The sequence below is a fragment of the Micropterus salmoides genome, unplaced genomic scaffold (genome assembly GCF_014851395.1).
Source record: "Micropterus salmoides isolate LMB-PRFRI ecotype aquatic unplaced genomic scaffold, ASM1485139v1 Ms_hic_scaffold_9, whole genome shotgun sequence".
NCBI classification, from domain to species: Eukaryota; Metazoa; Chordata; class Actinopteri; order Centrarchiformes; family Centrarchidae; genus Micropterus; species Micropterus salmoides.
The window spans coordinates 24633937-24657380 of record NW_024044681.1 but is presented as its reverse complement, the minus strand read 5'-3'; the positions used below and the strand labels follow the sequence as shown (position 1 = coordinate 24657380).

At 41.3% G+C, this 23444-nt stretch overlaps 1 protein-coding gene across 4 annotated transcripts in view; it reads left to right on the top strand.

Annotated features, from left to right (window-relative positions):
- Positions 1–228: 228 nt before the first annotated feature.
- nrg2a (neuregulin 2a) overlaps positions 229–23444 on the top strand; it is a 70066-nt gene continuing 46850 nt past the window's right edge. For 3 of the 4 annotated variants that reach the window (XM_038709465.1, XM_038709462.1, XM_038709463.1), the window contains exon 1: positions 229–652. In XM_038709465.1, the coding sequence (XP_038565393.1) occupies positions 244–652 (409 nt within the window). In that variant the 5' untranslated portion in view covers positions 229–243. Of the gene's footprint in view, positions 653–21893; positions 22173–23444 lie in introns of those variants that run through there. The other variant, XM_038709466.1, reaches the window with a different exon arrangement.

Sequence of the window (23444 nt, the reverse complement as noted above, 5' to 3'; positions counted from 1 at the left end):
TGTTTGAAACCCAGCACAATCCCGCGGTTTCCTCGTTTCAAAGCTGCTGTTTACCCATTGAAAATCACTCGAAAAAGCAGCGGATCCCGATGGCATGGACACTTATGCAAGGTCTGCCGCGCTGCCGTGCTACTGGAGCCTACTTGCTGTCTCTTCATTCAACCCAGCTCCATCGCCATCGCCCCGCAGCCGAGAGAGCCCTGCCGCAACGCGACCAGCGACCACCGAGCCAAAGCAGGCGGCATGAGGCTTGATTCAGTACATTTATCCATGCTGGTCATCGGGGTCTCATTCGCCTGCTACTCCCCGAGTTTGAATTCCCTGCAGGACCAGGCTTACAAATCCGCCGTGGTGATCGAGGGCAAGGTGCAGTCTACGCCTGTGAACGTCTCTGCGGAGCCATACCGTGTGAATGTCAAAGTGCTGGATGTTTGGCCCCTAAACAGCGGGGGTCTGGAGCGAGAACAGCTCGTCACTGTGGGGGAATTTGGATCTGAGGCTCCGTGCACCAAAGTGAAGAAGAACCACAAGTACATTTTTTTCATGGACCCCACTGACGAGCCCTTGGTTTTCAAGGCATCGTTTGCGCCTCTAGACACGAGTGCAAAGAACCTAAAAAAGGATGTTGGGAAGATCTTGTGTGAGGACTGCGGTAAGTTAATGTATTGTGGATTACCGGTGAAGTCCAACCCGGAAGAATGAGCGGTCTGTTAACAGCCCCTGGTTTAGGGCATTTGGTAACACGCACGCTTGTGAATTCTGGTTATTTTGGCCACAGCATGGTTTGGAGTCAGTGGGTACCAGATAGGTGCCTAAGGGGCGTCTATGCAGCAATTTTCGACAACTCTCGCAGGCTCCCATAGCCCACATGATCAATCAAACTCTCTTTCTCTCTCCCATTCTCTTTCCCCTGAACTGCATCAGACATGCGCCTCGCACTGTTGCTTATAGGAATTGCAGTTTTTGTGTATCGAACTATCTGCATCCTGCAAACCCGCATTATTATTTAAACGTTGTAGGCACCTTCTAATCCAACTTTACTCCCCAAGCGTCACATGCAGATTTCTCTTTTTTCAAATTGTCGTTTCTTATGTGAACATAGAGCACATGCATTGCTTGGACCCGGCACAGTTTCAGGACCAGGGACAGCGGCCTGTATCACCGGTATGGCATCACGTGTGGAAAATCATGCTGCCCTAGGCAAATTGGTTCCTAGGCTATATTTAGGCTCACGCCCTGCTTTAATGCTTTAATACCCCACACTTTGACATAGCTTATCGTTAGTCCAAGTCCCGTATGCACATGCAGCTTAAATGCAGGCAGAGAGCTAGCAGTGTGTTTTGTGTTTCCATCTGGATTGATGTTGAAACGATTAAATTATCTATAATTCCAACTATAATTATAACTTTACCACGCAACACTTAGGCTTTTTCTCTTTTTTAGATTGTTGTAGTAGCACTACTAGTAGTAGTATTTTAGATAACATGTAGTTCAGGAAGGGACTTTGGTCAGTAGATGTCGCCCTTAGGGAGTGATTTAAAAATCACATCAGGCACATTTTATTTGTAATAAGGAGTTATTTATTTATTTTATAGTATATGTATAATGCCAGTATAGTATATGGCACTGATGATAGTCATGTGTATTTATGTTGTTTCAACTGATAATAGTTTCTCTCTCTCTTTCTCCCTCACTGTCTCTCTCTCCCCCACATGGCTTAATTCAGGATGAAAATTAAGGCTGATCATTTTGTTTAGGCTGTGGATGTTACTGATTAAGAACAATGCAGCATACTGTTGCACCGGTGTTGATGCAGCAGACTGAACACAAGTATATTCATTAATCTGCATGTGTACGTGGATGCACAGACACACATTTCTGTTGTTTAGTGAAAGACTTCATGGGGCGTTCTGTTCTCACTAGATTTGCTAGTTCCACTTGTCAACACAGAGAGTGTCTTTCTTGGTCTTGGTAAAATGAGTCTCTGCTACTTTAATTACAAAGTTGTGTCAGCGTGTGTAACTAGATCTTAAAAACCTCTTGGTGCTTGTCACCGAGCTACTCCTTACTTGTGTCTACAACTAATGTCCCATGTTGGTCAGCCTGCAATACAAATTCAAAATGTGAGGGAGCTAGTCTTTCATACTTTGAAGGTTTTGAGCCAATCTGATCATATGTCTCACATATGATAAAAAATCTCTACTACCTTTGCATGGGACATACATTTACTTCCACTGAAGTGTTGTGGCCTGGAACGTGATGTGTGCCCTGTACTGCCACCTTCTTAAATCCTCTTAGCCTGTGCTCATGAGACACAAATGCTCCAGTCTCTTCTTGATTTTTCCACACTCACTCTGGCTTTTAAACTCATCATCCCATTAGAGAGGTAACACAAAATGGACCTTATTACCTCATGAGTACTTTGAACAGCCTAAACATCCCCCGTCAATTCTTCTGCCACTTAAATCGTCAGTGACGTGATCAAACTGGCACAGCCACCTCGCTGTATTACCTGAGAGATTTGCCACGCCCGCTTGCAGGGCCTCTGTAGATCTCTTTTATTTAGTTCAAAGTACCCAACATAGCTAATGTTGCTCTGGTGGGCCATTGATGTTGAGAGGCTTCCAAACAAAAAGTGTAATTGATCTCATCACTGTTTCTTTTCTGATCCTGCCTCCTCCCCCATCATGCCGTTTTCAACATAGCCTTTCATAGACACATCAACAGTTGACTGCCTCTTTCCCTTTACTTAAGTTCCCTAACACCCTATCAGGGCATCTATATTATGGGCCACTGTGTCTTGGGCTTGAACCTTGAACTGCTGCATAAGCAGCTTTGTCTGATCACAAACATTGATTCCAGGCCCAATTAGCACACATCCCAAAGTTGCCTTGAATCCCTCCCGTGTGAAGGTACACAAGCTCCCATGTGTGTGAACCGAGGGACCGAACGTACACTGTGTACAGCTCTCTCAGTGATGCAGTTGTTGTCTTCAGGTTCCTAAGGGCTGCCTGAAAAACAGGCTACCCACAGCGCTTACCACCTGCACCCCTTCCTCAGGACTGAGTCAGCTGGGAGCACTGGGTTCCTGCCAAAGAAGAAGAGAACAGCAAGAAATACTGTTCTTCTGATTCTTCAAACATATGTAAACACAGGTTCATGTTAAGCTATCAAATCTGTCCCTCAAGCAGATCATGTTGTATCTGACTGGAACGGCAACATCTGACATTATTGTGCTGTAAAGAAAAGAAAGAGTAGGCTCAGTCAAGTACTGTGTCTTAGTGTAAACACAACAGAAAGTATTTCCTGGCAGTCCAGTGCTTCTTTGTGAGAAGTCACCGATGAAGACACATCACCACTGCCTTTAAAAGGAAGTTTGCCTAACTTTCAATACAGGCACATGCATATTTTACATATTTGTTTGACAGAATAAGACAATTCACAGTGGACCACATGCAGTATAATTGCAGCCACCTGAAATGAATCCCATCTGACTTATTCCTCAGTGCACACTTTGTATTTACTCCTCTTTTAAGCTTGTTGAATATATGTCAGTAGGCTTGGTATGGAAGTAACCAGGAGGGCGACGTCTCTACAGACACATTTTTGTCTATTTGTCCAAGTAAAATCTACTCCATTCAGACAATGAGTCCTCCTCTGTCACAGAAGACTGTTAGCAGTTAGCATATCATGATCATCTTCTGTCACCAAACTGTGTGTGTGCTGTGTTATATTTACTGTTTTCTTTTAACCAAGGGTATGAGATGAGATGACAAAAAAAGAAAAGGACACCTACCTTTATGTCATATCTGCCGTTTAGCCCTTAATATTTAATAATGTTTTTGCCCTCCATGGCTCAATCTCAATCAAAAGTCTGTATAATGAAACAAATGTGGTAAGTGAGGCCCTGAGGTTATTGTCGATCCATAGACCCCATGAAGGAGACCTACATAATTGCATTTTGTGTGTGCATGTGTGTGGGTGTATGCAGACGGGTGGGAGCATTGTATCAGTAAAAGAAATCAGTGCAACACACAATACTGGCAGTCCAGTATTGTCCAGTGCAGCACACAAAAACACATCACCCTATAACCGCCTTCATACTCATAATTAACAAACATGCAAATCATTCTCATTCCTGTGAGTATTTATTTATTGCACATTAAGGCCATATATATCTCTAAAGTAAATTAATGTGACAATGTTGTTGTGAATGCACACTCTGTCACTAATCTGTCACTGTGAAGTCCCACTAAATACAGGTCGCAGCTGCTGCATTGAGGTGGTAGACAGGCAGAATTGTGCCCCGAGCTATGCATCTTTCTGTGAATTGGGAGAGTTCCTTAGAAGAGCTAGACATAGAACATGAATGACAGCTGCTGATGGCTACTGGGTTCTGCTCTTACCCCACAAGTTTGTCTGGCGGCAGTATGAATCAACAAGCATCTACAGGTTGGTCATTATACCCTAATAGCACATTCAAGGACAATTTCACAAACAGTTGATTGTGACAAAGCTGCTAATTTACTGTATTTCACCACAGAGATTCTTATCGTGTACAGGATGTGTGTTTGTTCAGATAAGAATGATTGAAGTGTTTTCAACTGTCAATGCTGTAGTGTCTCTAGCCCAGGGTAGAGGTACAGGCTAATGAGATTGACCAGCTGGAAGCATGGATTTGTTTCGACTAAGGTTATGCTGTGTGTGTGTGTGTGTGTGTGTGTGTGTGTGTGTGTGTGTGTGGGGGGGGGGGGGGGGGGGGGGGGGGGGGCTGTTTGCCTTGTTCACTGGGTCATTTATGTAGACTTTCTGCCCTGCTGAATCTCCGCTCGTCTACTCTACTCTGACAAGATAGGTTGATGTATATTTATAAGATATATAAAAAAAAGCCCATGGCCATTTTCAGTAATTGTCCCCTCATTTTCCTCTCCTATTAGACACTTTCTCACAATCACTCAGATTTGTACTCCACATTTATAAAGACATACCTCTACAAGCTATTATTATAGGCATGAGTGAGCATATTTGGTCTCTGTCTTTTGTGTCTACAGAAGTAACAATTCTGCAGCGACAGACCAGTTTTCATGGCAGAGTTGAGGTTTGCTGATTCAGGTTATGGTTGATACCTGTTTGCAGAGCACAGCTGTTACAAAGCACATGTGTGAAGAGTGGTGTGGTGTGACAGGAGAGCCTTTCAGTCACTGGGCTCTAATAAACATATCAAATGAGGGGGGTTTCATCAGATGGTGGTTGTGATTGTTGCTGCCCAGTGTTTCGCTACAGTGTGTGTAGGAAAAAAGCAGCCTCTGTCTATATTTTCCTTGTACAGCAGAAATAACAGAGATTCATAGCTAAATTAATTCCTTCTTTGCAGAGACATGATTCCCACAGACTTGTTTGGTAATAGTATTGTGTAAGCCAATATTTTGTCTAGTTCACTACAGTGTCAGTTGATTCATTTAATCTGTAAAACACTGCAGCTTGAAAGAATGATGCATGTTTGTTGAGGTTAGATGACTAATACAGGAGTGATGATTTTAAAATCCTGTTCTACTTCTTTGGTCTTCTCAGCATTTACATTCAGCAGTCCTTTCAAATTTCATCAGTCCAGACTTCATACATATTATCCATCTAACAATTCAGACATTTTTCAGATCATTTTCTAACTGGACTTAAAGCTCATACAGTATAATTATTTGTCTCATTACTTATCATTACTAATTTTCATTTGGTATAATTGCTGTGGCGTGTTTATTGAATGTGATTTTCTTCCATGTTTGTATGTAAATCAATACATTGACAAGACTGCTATACAATCCCATTGTGCTAAGTATGCAGCATCTACTGCTGCTGTATAGTTAATACAGCCCTGCAATAATCAGGGTAAAGCCACGATGTGTATTAAGAGGATCTAGGTTACTGTAGAGCTATGTTGGTTTGCTGGCATTGCTCAACATTAATACATTTCTGGGCTTTCATGCGAACACAGCATTGGTAGCTCAGTGTAGTTCTTACTGAAATGTTTGCTAAAAAAATCCTTTTTTGTTAGTGAAGCACAGCCACTTCACTTACAACCATATATTATACCAAGAGAGAAATTTTTGATTTGCTAATTATTGACATGCATGTTCCTTTTTTCAAGAAATGACTAACTAATAACAATATTATTAACTTAATTGCTTCATTTGATTTCATTTGATTTTTGAATGTGGTTAAACACAAGCTTTGGTATATAAAAGTCTCCACAAATGAGGCAATTTAACACTTATTTTAAACCATAGACACAATCTATGTACATATATATACATATCAATATACATTACTAAAGAGCGTCGGCCTAGGCTAACCTGTGTTTCTTCAGTTACAGGCTAACTTAAACTTGTGCTAGCTAATATAAAAGCTAGCATACCAAAGCAAAATCCCACTCTTGATTTACAAATAAAACATATATCACTATTTTGAGAAGGGCACAATTTAACCTAATTCTAAAGGTTTTAAATTGACTTTAATTAGTTTATTAGATTTTTTGTCTACTTTGGTGCAGAGGAACCTCACAACAAGTTGACAAACAGATAAAGTTGACTTATCTGCTTAAATTATTTATATAGCTTGTGTTGTGTTAGCAAAGAGTATATGTGTGAAGTTTCTCAGTCATCTAGGTCAACAGTTAGTCAGATCAAAAGGGGCATTTCTGGATAATAAAAAATCCTTAAGAATCTTAAGCAAGTTTAGTTGCCTTTGATCAGCTCTTTTAGATATGTGTTAGCAAGCTGTTGCCTTATACATCCAGCTATGATGTGTTTCTGGCCACCTTATGGGTGTAAGTCCAATATTCATTCTCCTTCGTTTTGGTCTCTACCAAGTGCTGCAAAAAACAGTATTTTGGTTTTTAGTTTGCAAGGTGGTTCTTCAGTAGCTAGCTAGTTGCTAACTTTGTCTGCTCTTTGATGCTGGGCAAGTATTCAGTTTATCGAACCTTTTTTGGGTAAGAAGAGTTGCCTGGTGTTACTGGAGCAGTAAAGTGGAACAGTGATGTGAATTTTGCATCACACCCTCTGTAGTTAAAAGATCGTTAAGCATTATACTTAAGGGCAGACAAGTCAACTTTATGACAGCTATCATCATTTGGCCAGACCTCTGTCTTGTTCACAGTGGTTTAGAGAGTTGAAGGCACATTAGTAATTTAGAAAATGACTTGGAAAGTGGAATGTAGTTCTACCTGACGCTAATAAAACAATGCAAGAGAGAACTAGTTTGTACTATCTTTGATGTCTAGCATTAACTATGTGTTGCAATGGACTCAATGGCATCTCACATTACCTGATGTAAAATCCATCTTGATTTTGGCCAGAGTGACAGCAGACCTTTCACAACGTGTACCGTATGACTCGTCATACCAGGCAGAGGTGTAACTGTTACCAGTGGTTGCTCTGGTGTTTCAGTAAGCTATAAACCAACATGTGCAATATCAGGGGACGTAGCCTACTCATCCAAATGGAATGCAGCCATTATTAAGGTTATTAGTTACACAAAATGTCTGCCTCGAGAGAGGTCTAAGCAGCTTGTCTGGCATTTCACACTAGCAGACCTCTGACGAATATATCCAGAATGTGATAACGTCACAGATGAGACCACGGGAGGGTGACAAGGTCCCATAATAATCCTGAAATTTGATAACATTTGTGTATTTTTCCTTAAGTTTAATTTTAATTTCAGTAATATCCCTCCAAAGTTCATATTGAGCTAAAGGAATTCCAACAACAGGAAATGTGTGCATGGAGATTTTCAGGATTACAGTCCTTAATTACTTGAGATACTAAATCAGAGAGTGAAAAAAAGTTGTGTTTTGATGGACTACAGTAAGCCAAAAACCTTGGATTATACTGTGCATACTACTATACTCTTATCACAACAAAAAGACCTACTTGTGATGACAAGTGTCTCCCTTTGATGAGCGACAGCACTGTTTGTTTGTGAAAGCTCACACTGACACAAAACTAAATTGTTATCACTTCCTAATTCTGCTATAATGTGCACCAGCCATTATGAGTGGTTTAACATGAGTTTAGTTTTACATGAGTGGGTTAACCACTCTACTGTGACAGATATTTTTCACAGTTTTGAATGTCTGTTCAACATGCCCTTTGATTTCACACACACCAAAGCAATGCTTTTGGATCATTATAAATTTCCATGCTGTAATGCAGAATTATGTCTGGGAGAATAATGGGCTTACTCTAAGTTCAGCTGGATAAGAACTATGAAAACAAGTCCGCAATGCCATGCAGTTTAAGGCTTGTAATTATATATCAAATTAATCATATGCTCCACATAACTGCAAACTTCTTCAGTGAGATTTTCAAATTATTTAAAACATTTGTTACATGTTGAGACTGGGAAGGTTGGGGAAGTAAGACCCAGCAAAATGGCAAGTTGGCAGAGGTCATATAAAAAAGAGGGCATATAGTTTGTTTGGATTCTCAGTTAAAACCTGATGAGGGAAAATCTGCATGTGTACTTCAATGGCAGAAAATGCACTATGCATTTAAAATGTGTTTATCTCCTTAAAGGATTGTCATTGTATTAATAATCAATAATAATCATTTTTATATATACAGTATAAATATTTAGTTTTCTATTTTTAAGGTCATTTTGAAGGGAGAGAGGGTGGACCGACACAATTATGAATATGCAGGTGCTGTATATTTTGTTGGTTCATCCGCGAGTTCTGCTGCATAAGAACCAGGTTACATATTTTATCAACCAAGGCCATGTGCATTTGAATTATGTGTAACTTGACATATTGTGAATGTATGATTACAGAAACATCGATGTTTTATATATATTGCTTACCTAATTTCTAAAATTATTGGTACGTGTTTCACCTAGGTTACAGTACTGCAGGTTACAAACAGCTGGCTGGAATCAGCCATCAGACAGAGGAGCAGGATTAGGTCGGCTGCTGGTGGTGTGAATGCAGATTAGTCTTACAGTTAGTACATAATGTCACAACCAATAATCTCCATTAATCTCTGGCTTGAATTCATAAAATGGGATGAAAGCTGCTTTCGGAACAGCAAAACTATTTAGAACTGAATTTTACTATTTTAAATGAGGACACACATTTATGTCTAATGGGTTTGGTGGTAGAATTGCATTTTCATTTGTTTTGTGCTATCAGTATTAAGCCATGAGATCAAACATTTATATTATGTGTGTTTGTATTCCACATCTATATTCGCTAGGTCTGAAAGAAGAATATGTTTTATATCAAAGTAATGAATAGCAGGGCTATACGTGGAGAGCAGTTGGCGGCTATTTACAGTACATGCAGACTTTAAGGGATGACCTTGACATGATTATAACAGCGCTTTGATGAAGACATGCGTCACGTAAACATCTTAAAGTAATTATATTACTGTGTTTTTAAGGTCTTATGTATTTGTGAAATTATAATTGTGGTGTTTAATTTCATTGTTGGATGGTTGTGTGGGCATTTGATTGCTGCATTTCCATCACACATTGCAACATTACCTGTTCAACTTAAGGTGCATGATATTAAGAGAATATGTAGGGCATCAAACTTTGTTTACGTCATGCATTCATTCCTTAAATCTCAACATCAGATCAACGGCAGTAAATTGAACAGGAAACACAAAGTCACAGTTTCAATTGTCTTAAAGTTGCAATCGCAATGAAATAACACTGCAATGATTTTGCTAGTTGCAGAACTGATATAAGTCTTAATCCCTTATGTTGTTTAGTATTTTGACTATGTCTGTTAATTTACAGTAAATGTTCTACTGAACATAACCGCAGTCTAACAAAAAACCTAGTAGTATTTTGGCTTTAACCTTTGTGATCACAGTTTACATCCTGCCTCTCTGCTTTTCCAACAATTAGGAATGAATCTCTTAACCCACTGAAGAATATTGCCTTCACCACAATGAGGCAGTATATGATCAGGATCAGGAAGCAGGAGAAACACCGAAAAGTTGAAAGGGATGAGTCCGTTGGGAATGTCACAGCAGTTGTTAGGCTCCCTGCCCCTGTGGCTGGAACGGTGTCAAAAACACTCAAAAGCCCACAGTCACTGCATAGTCCGGGAGATATGTACTGGATAACAACTGTGAAAGTCACTGCCATTTGATATTACTTTGTTCACAAAAGGACGCCATCTTTTTAGTGTTGGACCTATGCTGTTCATACTGAAGTCTGCTACAAGCAGATGTGTTCTTTCGACTAAACTAACCGTAATGGTGTCCCTCAGGGAGAAGTAATCATGTACAGTGTTGGACTGAGGTCAAGAAGATGCCCAGTGATAACTCTGTGCAGTTGTGTAGATGAAAACATCCGTGGATGCCTCCAGTGCTGGATATTCCCAAAAAACTAAAGAAACAGGAACAGTTAAACATAGCAGTATGACATAAGACTGATACCTTACAAACATGGTGTCATGAATACAGCTTTAGTTCTTATTTGCATCACAATTCATCAATATAAGGCACATGCCAACATTAAAATATCCCTAGACAAATCATGAAAAACACAAAATCTTCAATGAAATGAAAAACACAATAAACTCAGGACACAATCCTGGTTTTTTTTTATTGGCCTACTCTTGGTAATTTGTATCTTACTGCTTTGTAAAGGCAGTTTAAGTTTACCCTGCCTTTTGAATCATTCAGTAATTTGCAGCTATCTTGGGCTGCAATACTCTTCCTTCACAGGCTGCAGCCAGTGCATGTAATTAAATATTTAAAATGTTGTTTTTTTTTCTGTGCACAGCATGAAAGGTTGTTGACAAAATTAACCCGTTATTGTCACAAATAGTATCAGCGTTAAACAAGAAATCAGGGACCAGATAAAAAAATAAAATAATACTGCGCATCAACAACAGGCAAACATGAAATCTAAACATACACTATGTACATTCAAACACGTGTAGATGTACAGCACTATATTTCAGCATGAATAAGGCCACACCATGACAACAACAGAACAGAAAACAAATCATTCGTACCATTAATAAAACATTATTGTCCGTGTGTTTTGGCATGGAGTCTGGAATGTTGTATACTCAGAAAATGATATAGTTTTATGCCGTACATTTGTACTACATATATGTGGCCAACAGATTGACTAATACTTTGGAGAGAACAGCTGCCAATAAATTGTTTCAGGGCTGTTAACCTCATTTCATATGCATTTGGCTTTATTTACACCTCTCGACAGCTCCATTATTAACCCCGTTTATTCCAGTAATCCAGCTCTGGATCAATGCATGTAAATGGCATAACCCAGGTAAGCTCATTTTTCAATGATCTGAAATCTGATTAAGCTGCTTGGTTCCCTCCAATATTAAACTGGTTACTGTGGCATGGAAAATGTTTTTCTACCCACCTACTTGTTGTCTCTCTCTAAACTCATACTGACACAGGGTTGGATTCACAGATGATGGATACTTTTTCTGAACAGTATAATTGCCTTTAACACCGGGCTTGTTGTCATGAATGTGAAGATGATACACACTTCTGTTAAGATCAACATTGTTTTGGCATGTTGTGGAAGTAACCTACTTTTGCTCCGTCCAAAGAGGGAAAGTGAAGCTGGCGGGCACAAATTTCCATGTACTTTCGCTTGTATATCTTTCTAGCTGTGGGCGTAGTACGACTGAAAACACATTCCATAATATTCCATAAACTGGTTTCTAGATGACAACAGGGATCCTCAATCACAGCGTATCAAAGATTTGTGTAAAAAGCTTAAGCTCTTCAATGACAACCTCGGCTTCACTTCTTTTATAGTGCAATGTCACAATTTACAAAACAAACCCAAATAGGTGCATTAACTTGATACCAATGTCAATGAAGGACATGAGTTCAGACTTGAGCAGTGTCGCAATTTCATCAGTTCAGGTGTAATACAATGTCCTGCTCATGGCCTTGAAAAAAAACCGCACAAAAACAACATGTATCGCTTTTCTCTGGGAATTGTGAATTTACGATGATGTTCCAGAAAATAAGGCAATGTGTTTTAGCTGGGAGGTGAAAGGAGAAATTCTAATCAATTGTAAATGCAAAATGCCAACAAAGGGTGTCAAAGATGCTGAATAAGTAAAGCAAATTATTTCTCATTTACTAGAGTAAAAGGCAGGGTGTACTGAGTAGTATTGTAGTGTATGCTGCATGTCTACATGTGTGATTAAAAGTGCATGTAAGTTAGTATATGCACTTTTAAACAGACGCTGCTTGGAGAATTGAGTTATTACAGCAGTTTGTGCATGAAATCTGTTCATCAGTAATTCCTTTGTAGCTCTGGGTGCTCCATTGCACCGTCTCCTCACCAAGGTGTCAGGTAGATTCACAGGATGCAGCATGACACTGAAGGACAGTGCAGGAGATAACCTTTCACTGCGGACTCACTCTGTGACATTCATTTACTGTAGGCCCCAGGCCACTGCTTCAGTCTCATCACCAGTTTCTAGTCCTTGCCTTAGTTCATCTGTAGATTTGAGCATGTTGTCTTACTTAACCACCTTTTCAAAAAAGACTCTTCCAACTCCTATTTGTCTGCATCAAGTCGACTGAGTTCACCTGAGAGTTTTGTAAGTAATGGAAACAGTTTAAGTCAGTGTGTTCCCAGGTCTGTGTAGAAGCTTGCCAGTGGGGTGCTCGGGAGTGTTCTTCCTAGGGTAATTGTCTGAATATCTGTAAAGTACATTTGCTATAATTCTGTTTCGGCAAGCATATGCATGTTTTCCTGCGTCAGTTATAAAATGTCTAATTTCAGAAGCTTGTCTGCAATTGCGCAGCGATTCAAGCATAAGTAGTGTCACGTAGTCCCCCCCAAAAATGAGTATCATTCACAGAAGTGCATGTTTGTCCAAAAGTATAGTATAACTGTCAGTTATAAATGTCCAGAGTAGGCTGACAGTGACCATGACAGGAACTTCAACAAAACGATAGGGAACAAAAGGACCATGGGAAGGGCAACTGTGTTTGTGTGCAGCGCGCCGAAGTGTTGAAAAGAGGGGCTGCCGGCACTCCCGCTGGGCGCCTCCCGGTGTGTTTAAAGGACGTGTCCGGCCATGTTCACCCCACACACACAGTACATATCCTGAGAGAAGGTTTGTTTCCTCAGGTATGTTGTAGGTGTGGATTGATGTGTGTCTTAACATGAAAAGACTTTAAACAGAATGGAATGGCTTGTTGGCAGTGGTTCGAGGTGGACCAAGAGAAAACAGTGACGGGTCCTCCTTCAGAGGTTCGTTTCAGAAGGGTTAGTGCAAAAACATGCATTCATAGCAGAGTGAAGATTAATTGCCTAATTCTGTGGTCTGAGATTGAATGTTACCATCCTGAACAGAGGAGGAGCTGATAAAAGGTTATGAAACTGTTGACTCACAGAAGAAAACTTGTAAACAACTTGACTTCCTCAATATTTTCAGTATGTATGTGGTTATTTGGATGCATTTGAACTCGCCATCATCCCACTATAAGATGACCAGATACTTGACACACACCCACAGTGACTCTTGAGTGTGTTTTTAAAAACTGTGACACCATCAAGTTGTAAATCCTTGAGCTTTTCCAGAGAGAATGATTTGGGAAAGATAGCATAAAATAGAAAATCCCCACAGGGATTTCAATCATATTCAGAAGGGACATACTTTAACTTCACAAATACACACAACTGAATGGTTAAGTCTTTATTAAAAACACAGTACAGGGGGAAAAAAATATTGTTGCTAATTTAGACATTGATTGAATGTTAAGTTCTGACAATTGAAGATGAAAGCATGCGTGTCAGTCTGTGATTACTCCTGCATGTATGTGTGCGGGGGGGATGTTTTGGTAGTAAGCTGTTACTCTATCCTTTACCCTTGCTTTCTTCTGACCTTCCACCAGCGCCCCTGCTCATTATTGTGTTGCTCTAATCTGGAGGGGACAGGACTGGGTGCAGAAGTGTATTTATCTTCCTGCACAAATAGGACCTCTTTCCGTCTGGTCCCTGCTCAGCTTGTTGTTGAAAGATAGCGCGCAGGGTAGAGCAAGCTTCAGTGTGTATGTGTGTTTGTGGGTGCGTGTGTGCATGGGTGAACTGAGATGTGTCCCAGCTGGCCCACAGACCAGCACACTAACCATCACCTCACTGCAGCAAAGGCAGACAAAAGAGGAATATATCTCCCTTGTGATATTGATACCCCTTAACTCCAGGGGTGTTTTACCCTAAATGAGAAAGCAACATTCCTCACAGAGGTCTGTTGTTCTTGTAAAAGCCAGTAAGATCAGTGTTACAGAAAGTCCCTGTAGTGTAAGCCCTGTAGTGTGAGCCCTGTTGCCCTGTTTCCACTTTTTCTCCATCACATCTGTTGGGATGTGTGTACTTTTTCTACACATTGTCTAGGCATGTTTCTTTTCATTCCCTTGTTGTCTCCACGACATTAGGTTTTCAAGCAGGCATTTATCATACTTCAAATGGCCATGGGCCAGGAAACCACTGTAGGCAAGCCAGCATTACAAAACAACACAAAATGTACCATGAAAAATAACACAAAGGACGGCTTTTCTTTTCATCCTGTCAAAACTCTTCATTGCCATTCTGATAAAAATGTTGGTCAATGTCGGTTTTTTACTCTGGTCAGCATGTTGACACTTACCTGAGCCCCCTGTCTTAGCACTTTATCTTTAGCCACACAAACATGGTTTACTATGTTATTATTACTGAATGGCTTTTTGAGCAACAATTAATACTATGTTGGCTAAAACTCAACTATTAGATTTTAGGTTAAAGCTTTGGTCCATCACTAAGCTGCTCATTCTGGTGGTTGGCTTGCCGATTTAGAACGGTTACATCTTCTGCTAGCTTTTAACTCCTTCTTAGTTCTGGGCTTGTCAGTCACTGGTGCGCTTGGCGATGGACTTAACTGCTTCTAGAGGGGTGGAGAGGGTTTTGTGGGCCTGTGCAGTGATCTTGTCGCTTGGAGATGACCCAACCACAGTCCTGGCTTCATGTCAGCCATGTCTGGCTTGCCAGAGCACAGTGTGTGGCCATCCTGGCACCGTCAATTGGGGCCACTTTTTTGCCCACTTATCAAGCATCACTCAATTTAAGACTGCCTTGATGTGCGCTTACGCCGCAAAAGCATGATCTAAGCTTACACATGCGTAGTAGCCTGTTTTCCAGGAAAAGCCTACATTTGTGAAAAACAAACAAAGAGATAAGACAGACTCTTGATAAGCCCATGCTCAGCCACGAGAGGCAGAAAATGATTTGACCAAGAATCTGGTTTGACCAAGAATCTGGTTTCACTCTGTGTAAAACTCCTCACAGTGTCCTCATTGTGACATGTTTGTGCTGCTTTAAAAGCACATTCTGGAGATAAAGGACAAGTGCAGAGCACAAAAGGAATTTGATTTGATGAGAAGAATGCAAAAGCAGAGAGCGGATGCACGCATGTTTTTGAAGGGGGACAGTTGCTGATAAGAGCATAACCTTCCCGTGTTTTCCCTTGTGTATATTTACATTTCTGCAGTCGATTTTAACCACGTCTGTAAAGTGATTTGATATTCATTTACAGGGAAGTTTATTTAAGAACACAATTTATATGTTTATTTAATATTGCATTCTTGGGTTTGCTCCAGAAAAGGTTGGGAAATAATTTTCAACATTTCCTGAGACTGTGAGTATTAATTGCACAAGTGTGCCTGGACAGGCTTTGAACATTAATTTAATGGATTTTTATTAACATGCAGTCAGAGTGATATATTGCAATAATGGCATGTAAGATGTTTAAGAAGTTTAGTCACTTGGTGCTAAAATGTGTGCGCAATGGAAAACCCCCCACAAGTCTGGTGTTATGCTGTGATTCAGATGTGGTGTCTTAAGAGGCCATTTCGTAAATGAAGTATGCTTTTATACGGGTAAATGGTTTGTATTATATACACTATGAGTGGAAAACAGGACCATTTTGAACACATCAATGACCCATGAGCTTCTTCTATTTACATGTGGATGCACCTGTGTGTTTGTATGCGTATGCGTATGTGCGTGTTTGAGGGGGTATGTTTGTATCTGAGTGTGACAGTGTATACTTTATTGGCCTGAGGACACTTAGATTGAGTGTGTGTTGTTCTCTCTGGTGAGAGCACACATATGTGTTTGCATGAAGACCTGGCTCTATGTGGGTGTGTGTTTGATAAACTGTGAGAGCATGTGGGAGATTGTTTGTCTATTCATCTGGGTGAGAGCAAGAGAGAAAGAGCAGAATGAGGAGGTGGAAGAGATCTGCTTCCAGCCTCTATCTTCAAGTCAATCTGCTCATAGTCACACAAACCTCTTTATCTTTCCCTTAGACAGAAGGGAGGGAGACAGGCAGAGAGAGACAGACACGGAAAAATAAATACGTTTAAAATGAGCAAGAGAGAGAGGTTCAATCAGGCAGCCTTAAGAAGATAGAGCGGATTGTTGTTTAAGAGGATCATCAAAGTCATGCTCAGACAGCATCTGTCATTAAAAATATTTGTGCTAGTTCAGTGTCACTGCAATAAGCTATTATTGTCCTATTGAGAGGCCCTTTGTTATTTAGGAAAAAAGATATATAGACAGTGAGGATGTAGTACATCAACCTTTATTGAAAGTTTTATCACCAGTGTTATCAGCAAGCAGACAATTATTTTACAGTGTTTGGTACTTTAGCCACACTAGAGTGGCAATTGACATCCTCTGCAGCTTCTTTTTCAACTATGCTGTGTCCTGACACACACACACACACACACACACACACACACACACACACACACACACACATACATACACCATGCATACAGTGCACTCGCAAACTTTGTCTCTCTCACACGCATTACCGCATCACATATCTGTGACTGATGGCAAAGAGAAAAAAAGAGACGTCAATTTTCAGTTATGACACTGAAAAACACACAATTGTGTCTCAGCGTGGCTGTGTCTGTCTGACTGCCTGCAGAACAAGCGTGAAGAGCAAAAAATAAATAAATCAGCCTCAGCCTAATTGCAGGTCTGACACAAATGTATGGCTGTCATTTACAGCGCAGCTCTGGCAGCCGTCCAGATAATGAAGGTGATCAGTGAGAGTTCAGAGGCACAGAGATCACATCTGGCAACAGGACTGTGTGTGTGCGTGTGTGTGTGTGTGTGCGCGTGCAAGGCTGGTGTGGTGCTGGCCTGTTATTGCAGTATCATGCCCTATTGGCTGATGAGTTGCTATGCTCATCTCTTGTTCCTCTCAGCCCCAATCAAACCTGTCACAATATGAGTCACCGTGGCCGTAAGTGGGAAAGACCCCGCTTACCATTAGATCAATCAGTTACCACACATATCAGTCAGATTTTATCCAGTGTGGATACACATCCGAAGCAGAGAGATGCACTGGTGGTGGCACGATGTGCTCATGAATGCTGCATGGTGACAGATGGAGGCTGGAATAGAGCCGGCGAACTGAATAAACTGAGAGGCTAAAGAGCTAAAATCTCATTTTCTCTGTGGCCTTGAGAGTGGAGCATGCTCAGTGCTGATGTTTGTCATCTCTCGCTCTCTGAGATGCTACTGCAGTGCTTCACAGCAGGCTTGGCACAGGCTTACTCATGGACATCTCTCTTATGGAGTGGTACAGTGGCCAGGCTGCAGCTGCTCAGTGGATACCTCTGTCTGTGTGTCTTTGTTTCGCTCAGTTTTGCTCTGCCTCTCTTCATTGCTCCCCTGTCTTACCTTTCTTTTATTCCTGCCTCACTCACTCTGCCTCCCATTGTATTTCTTCCACATTATCTCCTACTTTCTCGCTTGCACCCTTTCTAGATTCTCTCTCCCTGTCTCTCATCCTCACTCCGCCCTTCCACATCTCTCTCACATACTCTAGTTGCTACCCTTAAGACTGTGGTTACCATGGTGACAGCTATGTGCTGCGGAAACGTCAAAGAGCTGAATCCACCCAGGATCACTTCCTTGTTTAACACTTAAATTCGTTCTCGCTTTTTCTCTTTGATTTCTCGCAGCTCTCCGTAAATACAGCCATGTTTGATATGAATCCGTCCATTCATTTGCTGTGTTGTAAATGAGGAAGTGAATGTGATTTCGGGTCTCTTTCTGTGATCCTTTTCTCAGCTGTTGCTCAGATTTGAAATTTCAGTTGACCTTGACACAGCTGACCTTGAGAAAATAGCCCCTTCCTCAGGCCTGCAGATGTCACTGACATTGATTTGTGTCGTGTCTCGCTTCAATGGGGCTTTGCCAGCCCGCCCAGTGACATAAGCCTTCATTGTGTCATCACATGCTTCTCATCTTTTGCTCGACACTTACAGTACATACATGTAAACACACATGGACAAAGCAACAAGACTGGCAGCATCAACCAGATTATATTTATGCTCAGACATGTGTTTTACACAGTCTCCTTGGTCTGTACTTACAACAAATACTACTACTAGATGAACAGGTTTTTATTTCGGTAATCAGGCAGCCTGCCTGTGTTGTTCCAACAAGACACCTCAATGCATGGTCAGCTGAGGAAACAGATGCCTTGTTAAAAGGTGAATACTAGCAGGTGGGGTTATTTTCTGTCATCTAATAAAGAGGACATTATTTTCACTCCCCAACCTCCCTTTCCTCTCTTTTTTTCATCCTTTCCATTTATCCTCTTTTGTTCCTTTTTTTTCTTAGAGTTTGTGTCTCCCACTCACCCAACCCCCACCCTGCCTCACCTCTGAGAATCAAGACTACAGACATGTGTTAAAAGCAGGCACTAACCTTACTTTAAGGCCTCCATACCCACACACACTTTGTTGCCAAAAAAGCAGACAGATGTAAACAACATAACCTAATGGCTGTTTAAAGCCATTATGTCTAAAAAGATAAACTCTTGGGCCTGTGAGAGGGCAGGAGTGCTGTTGAGCGGTATCAATGTGATGATGTGCAGGTATGCTGTTACGAGGGAGGTGCTCAGCTCCATCATACAGGAAAGCTGTCTCCCCTTTCCCGGGGGCAGTGAGGAGGGAATAGGAGGCAGGCAGAGATGGGTCCTGTGAAGCATTTATGAGTAGGATCCATGTCAGAACTTTTAGGGGCTGGCTCCATTATTATTATTTTCTTTTTTTGGGACGTGCTTCAAGTCATGCTCCTCCCACACTAGCCCACTGTGCCCCTCCACCTCCAGACCCTAATCCAAGAACAACCCACGGCTGTTTGAAAAGCAGACGCTTTCGAGTAGACTGAAAAAATAGAGAAAGAGATTTAGATGCATTGATAAATGAGTTTATTTCAGACTCTTGTACTCCACAACCTCATATACAAAATCTCACACTTGTTCCGAGCTCATCACACAGTCTTTGTTATGAATTGTCATGTGTTGTAATGATGGAACAGGTTGAGAACCCAAACGCAGGACACCTAGAGCTGAGCAGATATAGTTTAATGATTTATTAACAAAAGGAGAGTACACTTACAAACTGTAGCTGAGTCCAAATACAATCCTGAGAACGTAAGATAACAAACGACAACGGACCATACGAATAAAACAGAACATAAAGTCCAAATAGGAAAGTAACTAGTAAACAGATCTAAGAACTTAAGCACAGAAGTAAGACTACACACTAAGACGCTGAACTAAGACAATGAACTAAGACACTGGACTAACACACTGGACTGGACTGGTAAAAGTAAACTAAGATGAACATGCCAATGAAGGTTAAACAGAGGAAACACCAGACCTGGACCCATCAACCCCCAAATAATACCTGAAAACCCCAAACCCTGACAATCTTGTGGACAAAAAATCAAACCTATTAGGGTATTGTGACTACATTTCCTTCCATGCACAATTTGGCATATACCTGTTATATGTAACTCTGCCAAGTGAGACACAGTTGTGGCAAGTAACAATCCAAAAACTCTCTATGCTGCAAATTTTAGAATTTGTTCATCAGTTCAGCAGCGGTTCAGCAAGTTTGCAAAAACTTTGAGACAAGGGCTACATATTGATGTCCACACTATTCCCAAGGCTATTCCCAATGCTCTTTCACTTATGTGCAGTGCACCCTCATAACTCATGTCAACTAATAAATTGCACTAATTTGCATCTTGTGTGGCTTTGCTTGAAGACAGCCGTGGGATCATGAAGAAGCTGGGTGAGAAATCTTGTTTTAAAGCTACTTGCCATCACCCGAAACTCGCATCTTTTTTTTTATCCTGACGTCACAAATACATAAACTACATGCCCACCCACAGACACACAGGCTTGGGAACGAGTCTCATCTTGTTGGACTGTAGTGGAGGAAGTGAGTGTTGAGATTGGGGGGGGGGGGGGGGGTGATGGGGCAGCAAGGGCAGCTCTCTGACACTAACCCCTGCCAGTCCTCAGTTACCTCTGCTGACAGATTAGATCATTGGGAACAACCACTGCGAGGAGAAGAGAGGAGAGGGGAAAGAGCAAATCATTTTTGAAGTAGGAAAAGCACTACATTGGGGCTGATTGGCCTGTCAAACCTTGGCCTCGATTTGACCTCTTCTTACCCACAGATGAGGCTTATACTATTGAGTGTGCTGACCTGTTAAGACATGACCCTTCTGCTGCCCGTTTGAAATCCCTGCTGCTGCCACCGCCTCCTCCCAAGATACGTCAAGAATCCTCTGAGGGCTCGACTGAGACAAACCCCGGGAGGGCCCCGCAGATGACTCATCTCCAGATTTTTAACACACGAGTTTCATTGAGAGTCAATCTTCTGTTATTGCAACAAATTTTATTTTCTAGCCACTTAGGAGGACAGTGGAGTTCAGTCAGCATGAAATTAGAAAACCTTACTTTGAAATAGCAGCTTAAGATAATACTGTGATCAACATGTAGTCATGGTCCAGGCTTTGTCAAATGAAGATAAACAGATTAGCCGCAGCGTTGTTGTTGAAGTTATGTTTGCATTATATTACTTAGGTTTGTTTTACACAAACCTAAGTAAAATATCCTCTTGTCGGGTCCATTTGTTCTGTACTGTTTTGCACTTCTGGAACCACATGTGTGCCCCTGCTGGCCTTCAACTCAGTCCTGTCCAAACTCTCTACTGAACAGATAGAAAATTCCAAAGGTGAGATGCCCACTCACCTTACAGAAAAAAATGGATTTGAGCTGATTTTTTCCCCACTTGTTATAATGGTTCTAAATCCTTATTGCTGAATGGACATTGATGACACCTGGCTAACATCGACAGTGAAAGAGAGACATACAACTGCAGACATGCTGGAACTCGCATGTAGTACTGAAAGGGCAACTGACAGACAAGAGAGGTGAGGAAGGGGAGCAGCGAGGGAAGCCAGAGATGATTTTGTCATTTTCTCTGTCTGTTTCGGCACCTCATGCATCGCTCTCGTACACGTATCCGCTGAATATGTGTTCAGCAAATCTGAACCAGATGTGAAGTGTTTTGGGACTCCAACATCAACCTGGCAAGGGCAGGTCTCTGAATTATCTGGGTGGGGTCAGCGGTGCAAAGGGGACAACTTAAGTGGTCTCACTCCACTTTTGCATGCATCATTACTAATGGGAAGATGTTCCTGAGGTAGGGGGAACAGAGTTGGCTTCGAAGCTTGGCCATGGAGCTTCAATCGGCCAACTTCAGACTTTTGTGTGGACTCCTTAGGACTGGTCCCTCTCCATCGTGGCTGCAGGGCCTGGAAGAGTCACTGCTTATCTGATAAATCCAGTAAGGGAACAGTTGATTGCCTTATAGCAATGGGAAATGCCTTCATTCCTCCCACCCTCTTTCTTCCCTCCCTCCTTCTGTATTCTCTCACTTTTATCCTCTTCGTTTCTCTACCTTTCTCTCCCTGTTTCTGCCTGTTCCCTCCCTCTCTCTCCCTCCCTTCCTCTCCCTCTCTCTCCCTCTGCCCTGTGAGTAGGTGGTTACTTGCTTGTACTTGATTGGTGTGAGTCTATATAGCAGGAGAGACAGACGCTCTAACAGGCTCAGTCTCGTGGTGCCCACTTGCCACACTTTCCCAATAGGACTACCTGTTTTTTCCCCGTGTCTACTCCTGAGAGGATTTACTTTCTTCTGACAGCATGACGGAGACCAAGAGGAAAGATAAGAAAGGGAGAAAAAAGGGGGTTAAGAAAGGACAAAAGGAGAAAGAGGGTGATCCCACTCAAGGTAAAAGGAAATTAAAGGTGGTTTCTGTCTAACATTTTAGGTATATACATATGTATTAATCTGTGTGTGTGTGTGTAAGGGAGAGAGACTTTGGAGAGAAAAAGAGTGAGATTGAGTTTGAGTTCACGGAAGTGTGCGACAAAGTTAAGTAAGTATCCCCTTGGCTTGTCAAAGCTTGCCGCTACCTTGTCACATGGATTGGTGTGGACCGCATGTAGAGGCACATCTGGTTTTGGCAGAGCTTTGAAATTGTAGGGAAGTCAAATGATATGTCTTGTGTACAACATCAACTAAAACTTAAGTTTTAACTGAACAAGCTCTGGACCTCACAGAGCCAAAGTACCTCTGTATTAAGAGCTCTCTGAAAACCATTGACTGGCAATATCTGTGCTTTAAAGGATTTTGTTAAATAACCACATGATCACGTTTTCGTAGATGCTTTGCCACACATCACAGATTTGAAAAAAAATCTGCCCGTTTAACAATTTTAACATAAAAGTTATGTTTGTATCACATAATACATTGTTTCACTGCGCACTTTTTGACGTACGTGCTATTTTGGGGTAATAATTCAACAGTTGCTAGTTAATTCTAAGTGTGTGGTGAGTCATTCAATATAAAAGTCTGCCTATGTTTTAGCTGGAAGCTACTTTGACATTGGAATAGTATTGGAGCTGCTTGTCTTTCAGAGCCATAAACATAGCAATGTGCTTGCTCAGTGGTGGATCCTACAAGCTGCAGCATGTCACTGTTTGACCTCAGGTCATGGGTAAGCCCAACCCCCATTTTAGTGACACTTTAAGGACAATACCATGATTACCCCCGTAGCTCCCACAGAATGTGTCATTCTTTGTTTGATCAGATACTGTGAACATCTCTTGATGGTGGTAGCCATTTTGTACCTGCTGATGTCAGTCCTGTCAGCTTCCACCAGATAATCCTCTGGGTTTAGCATTTTCAAGATTTTTTGGTAGAAGATTTTTTTTGTAGGCCTCCTAGGTATCCAAATTGCGCCTTTTTTCAGCCAAAAACAACTGCTTCTGCAGTCTGTCGTTAATTTTCTCATTTATGACCCATAAAAAGTTCAATATATAAATAATTAATGGTCTTCATTCCAAGTTTGTTTGTGATCTATAAACATGTAAGATAACATCTCCCCAAACTACACTGGACACAGAGTGCAGGCCGAATATGTTTTGGCATCTTTGTTAATGAAAGAGCACAGCTGCCTTTCACATAGAGCTGCATGTGATGAACATATTCTGGTTTATT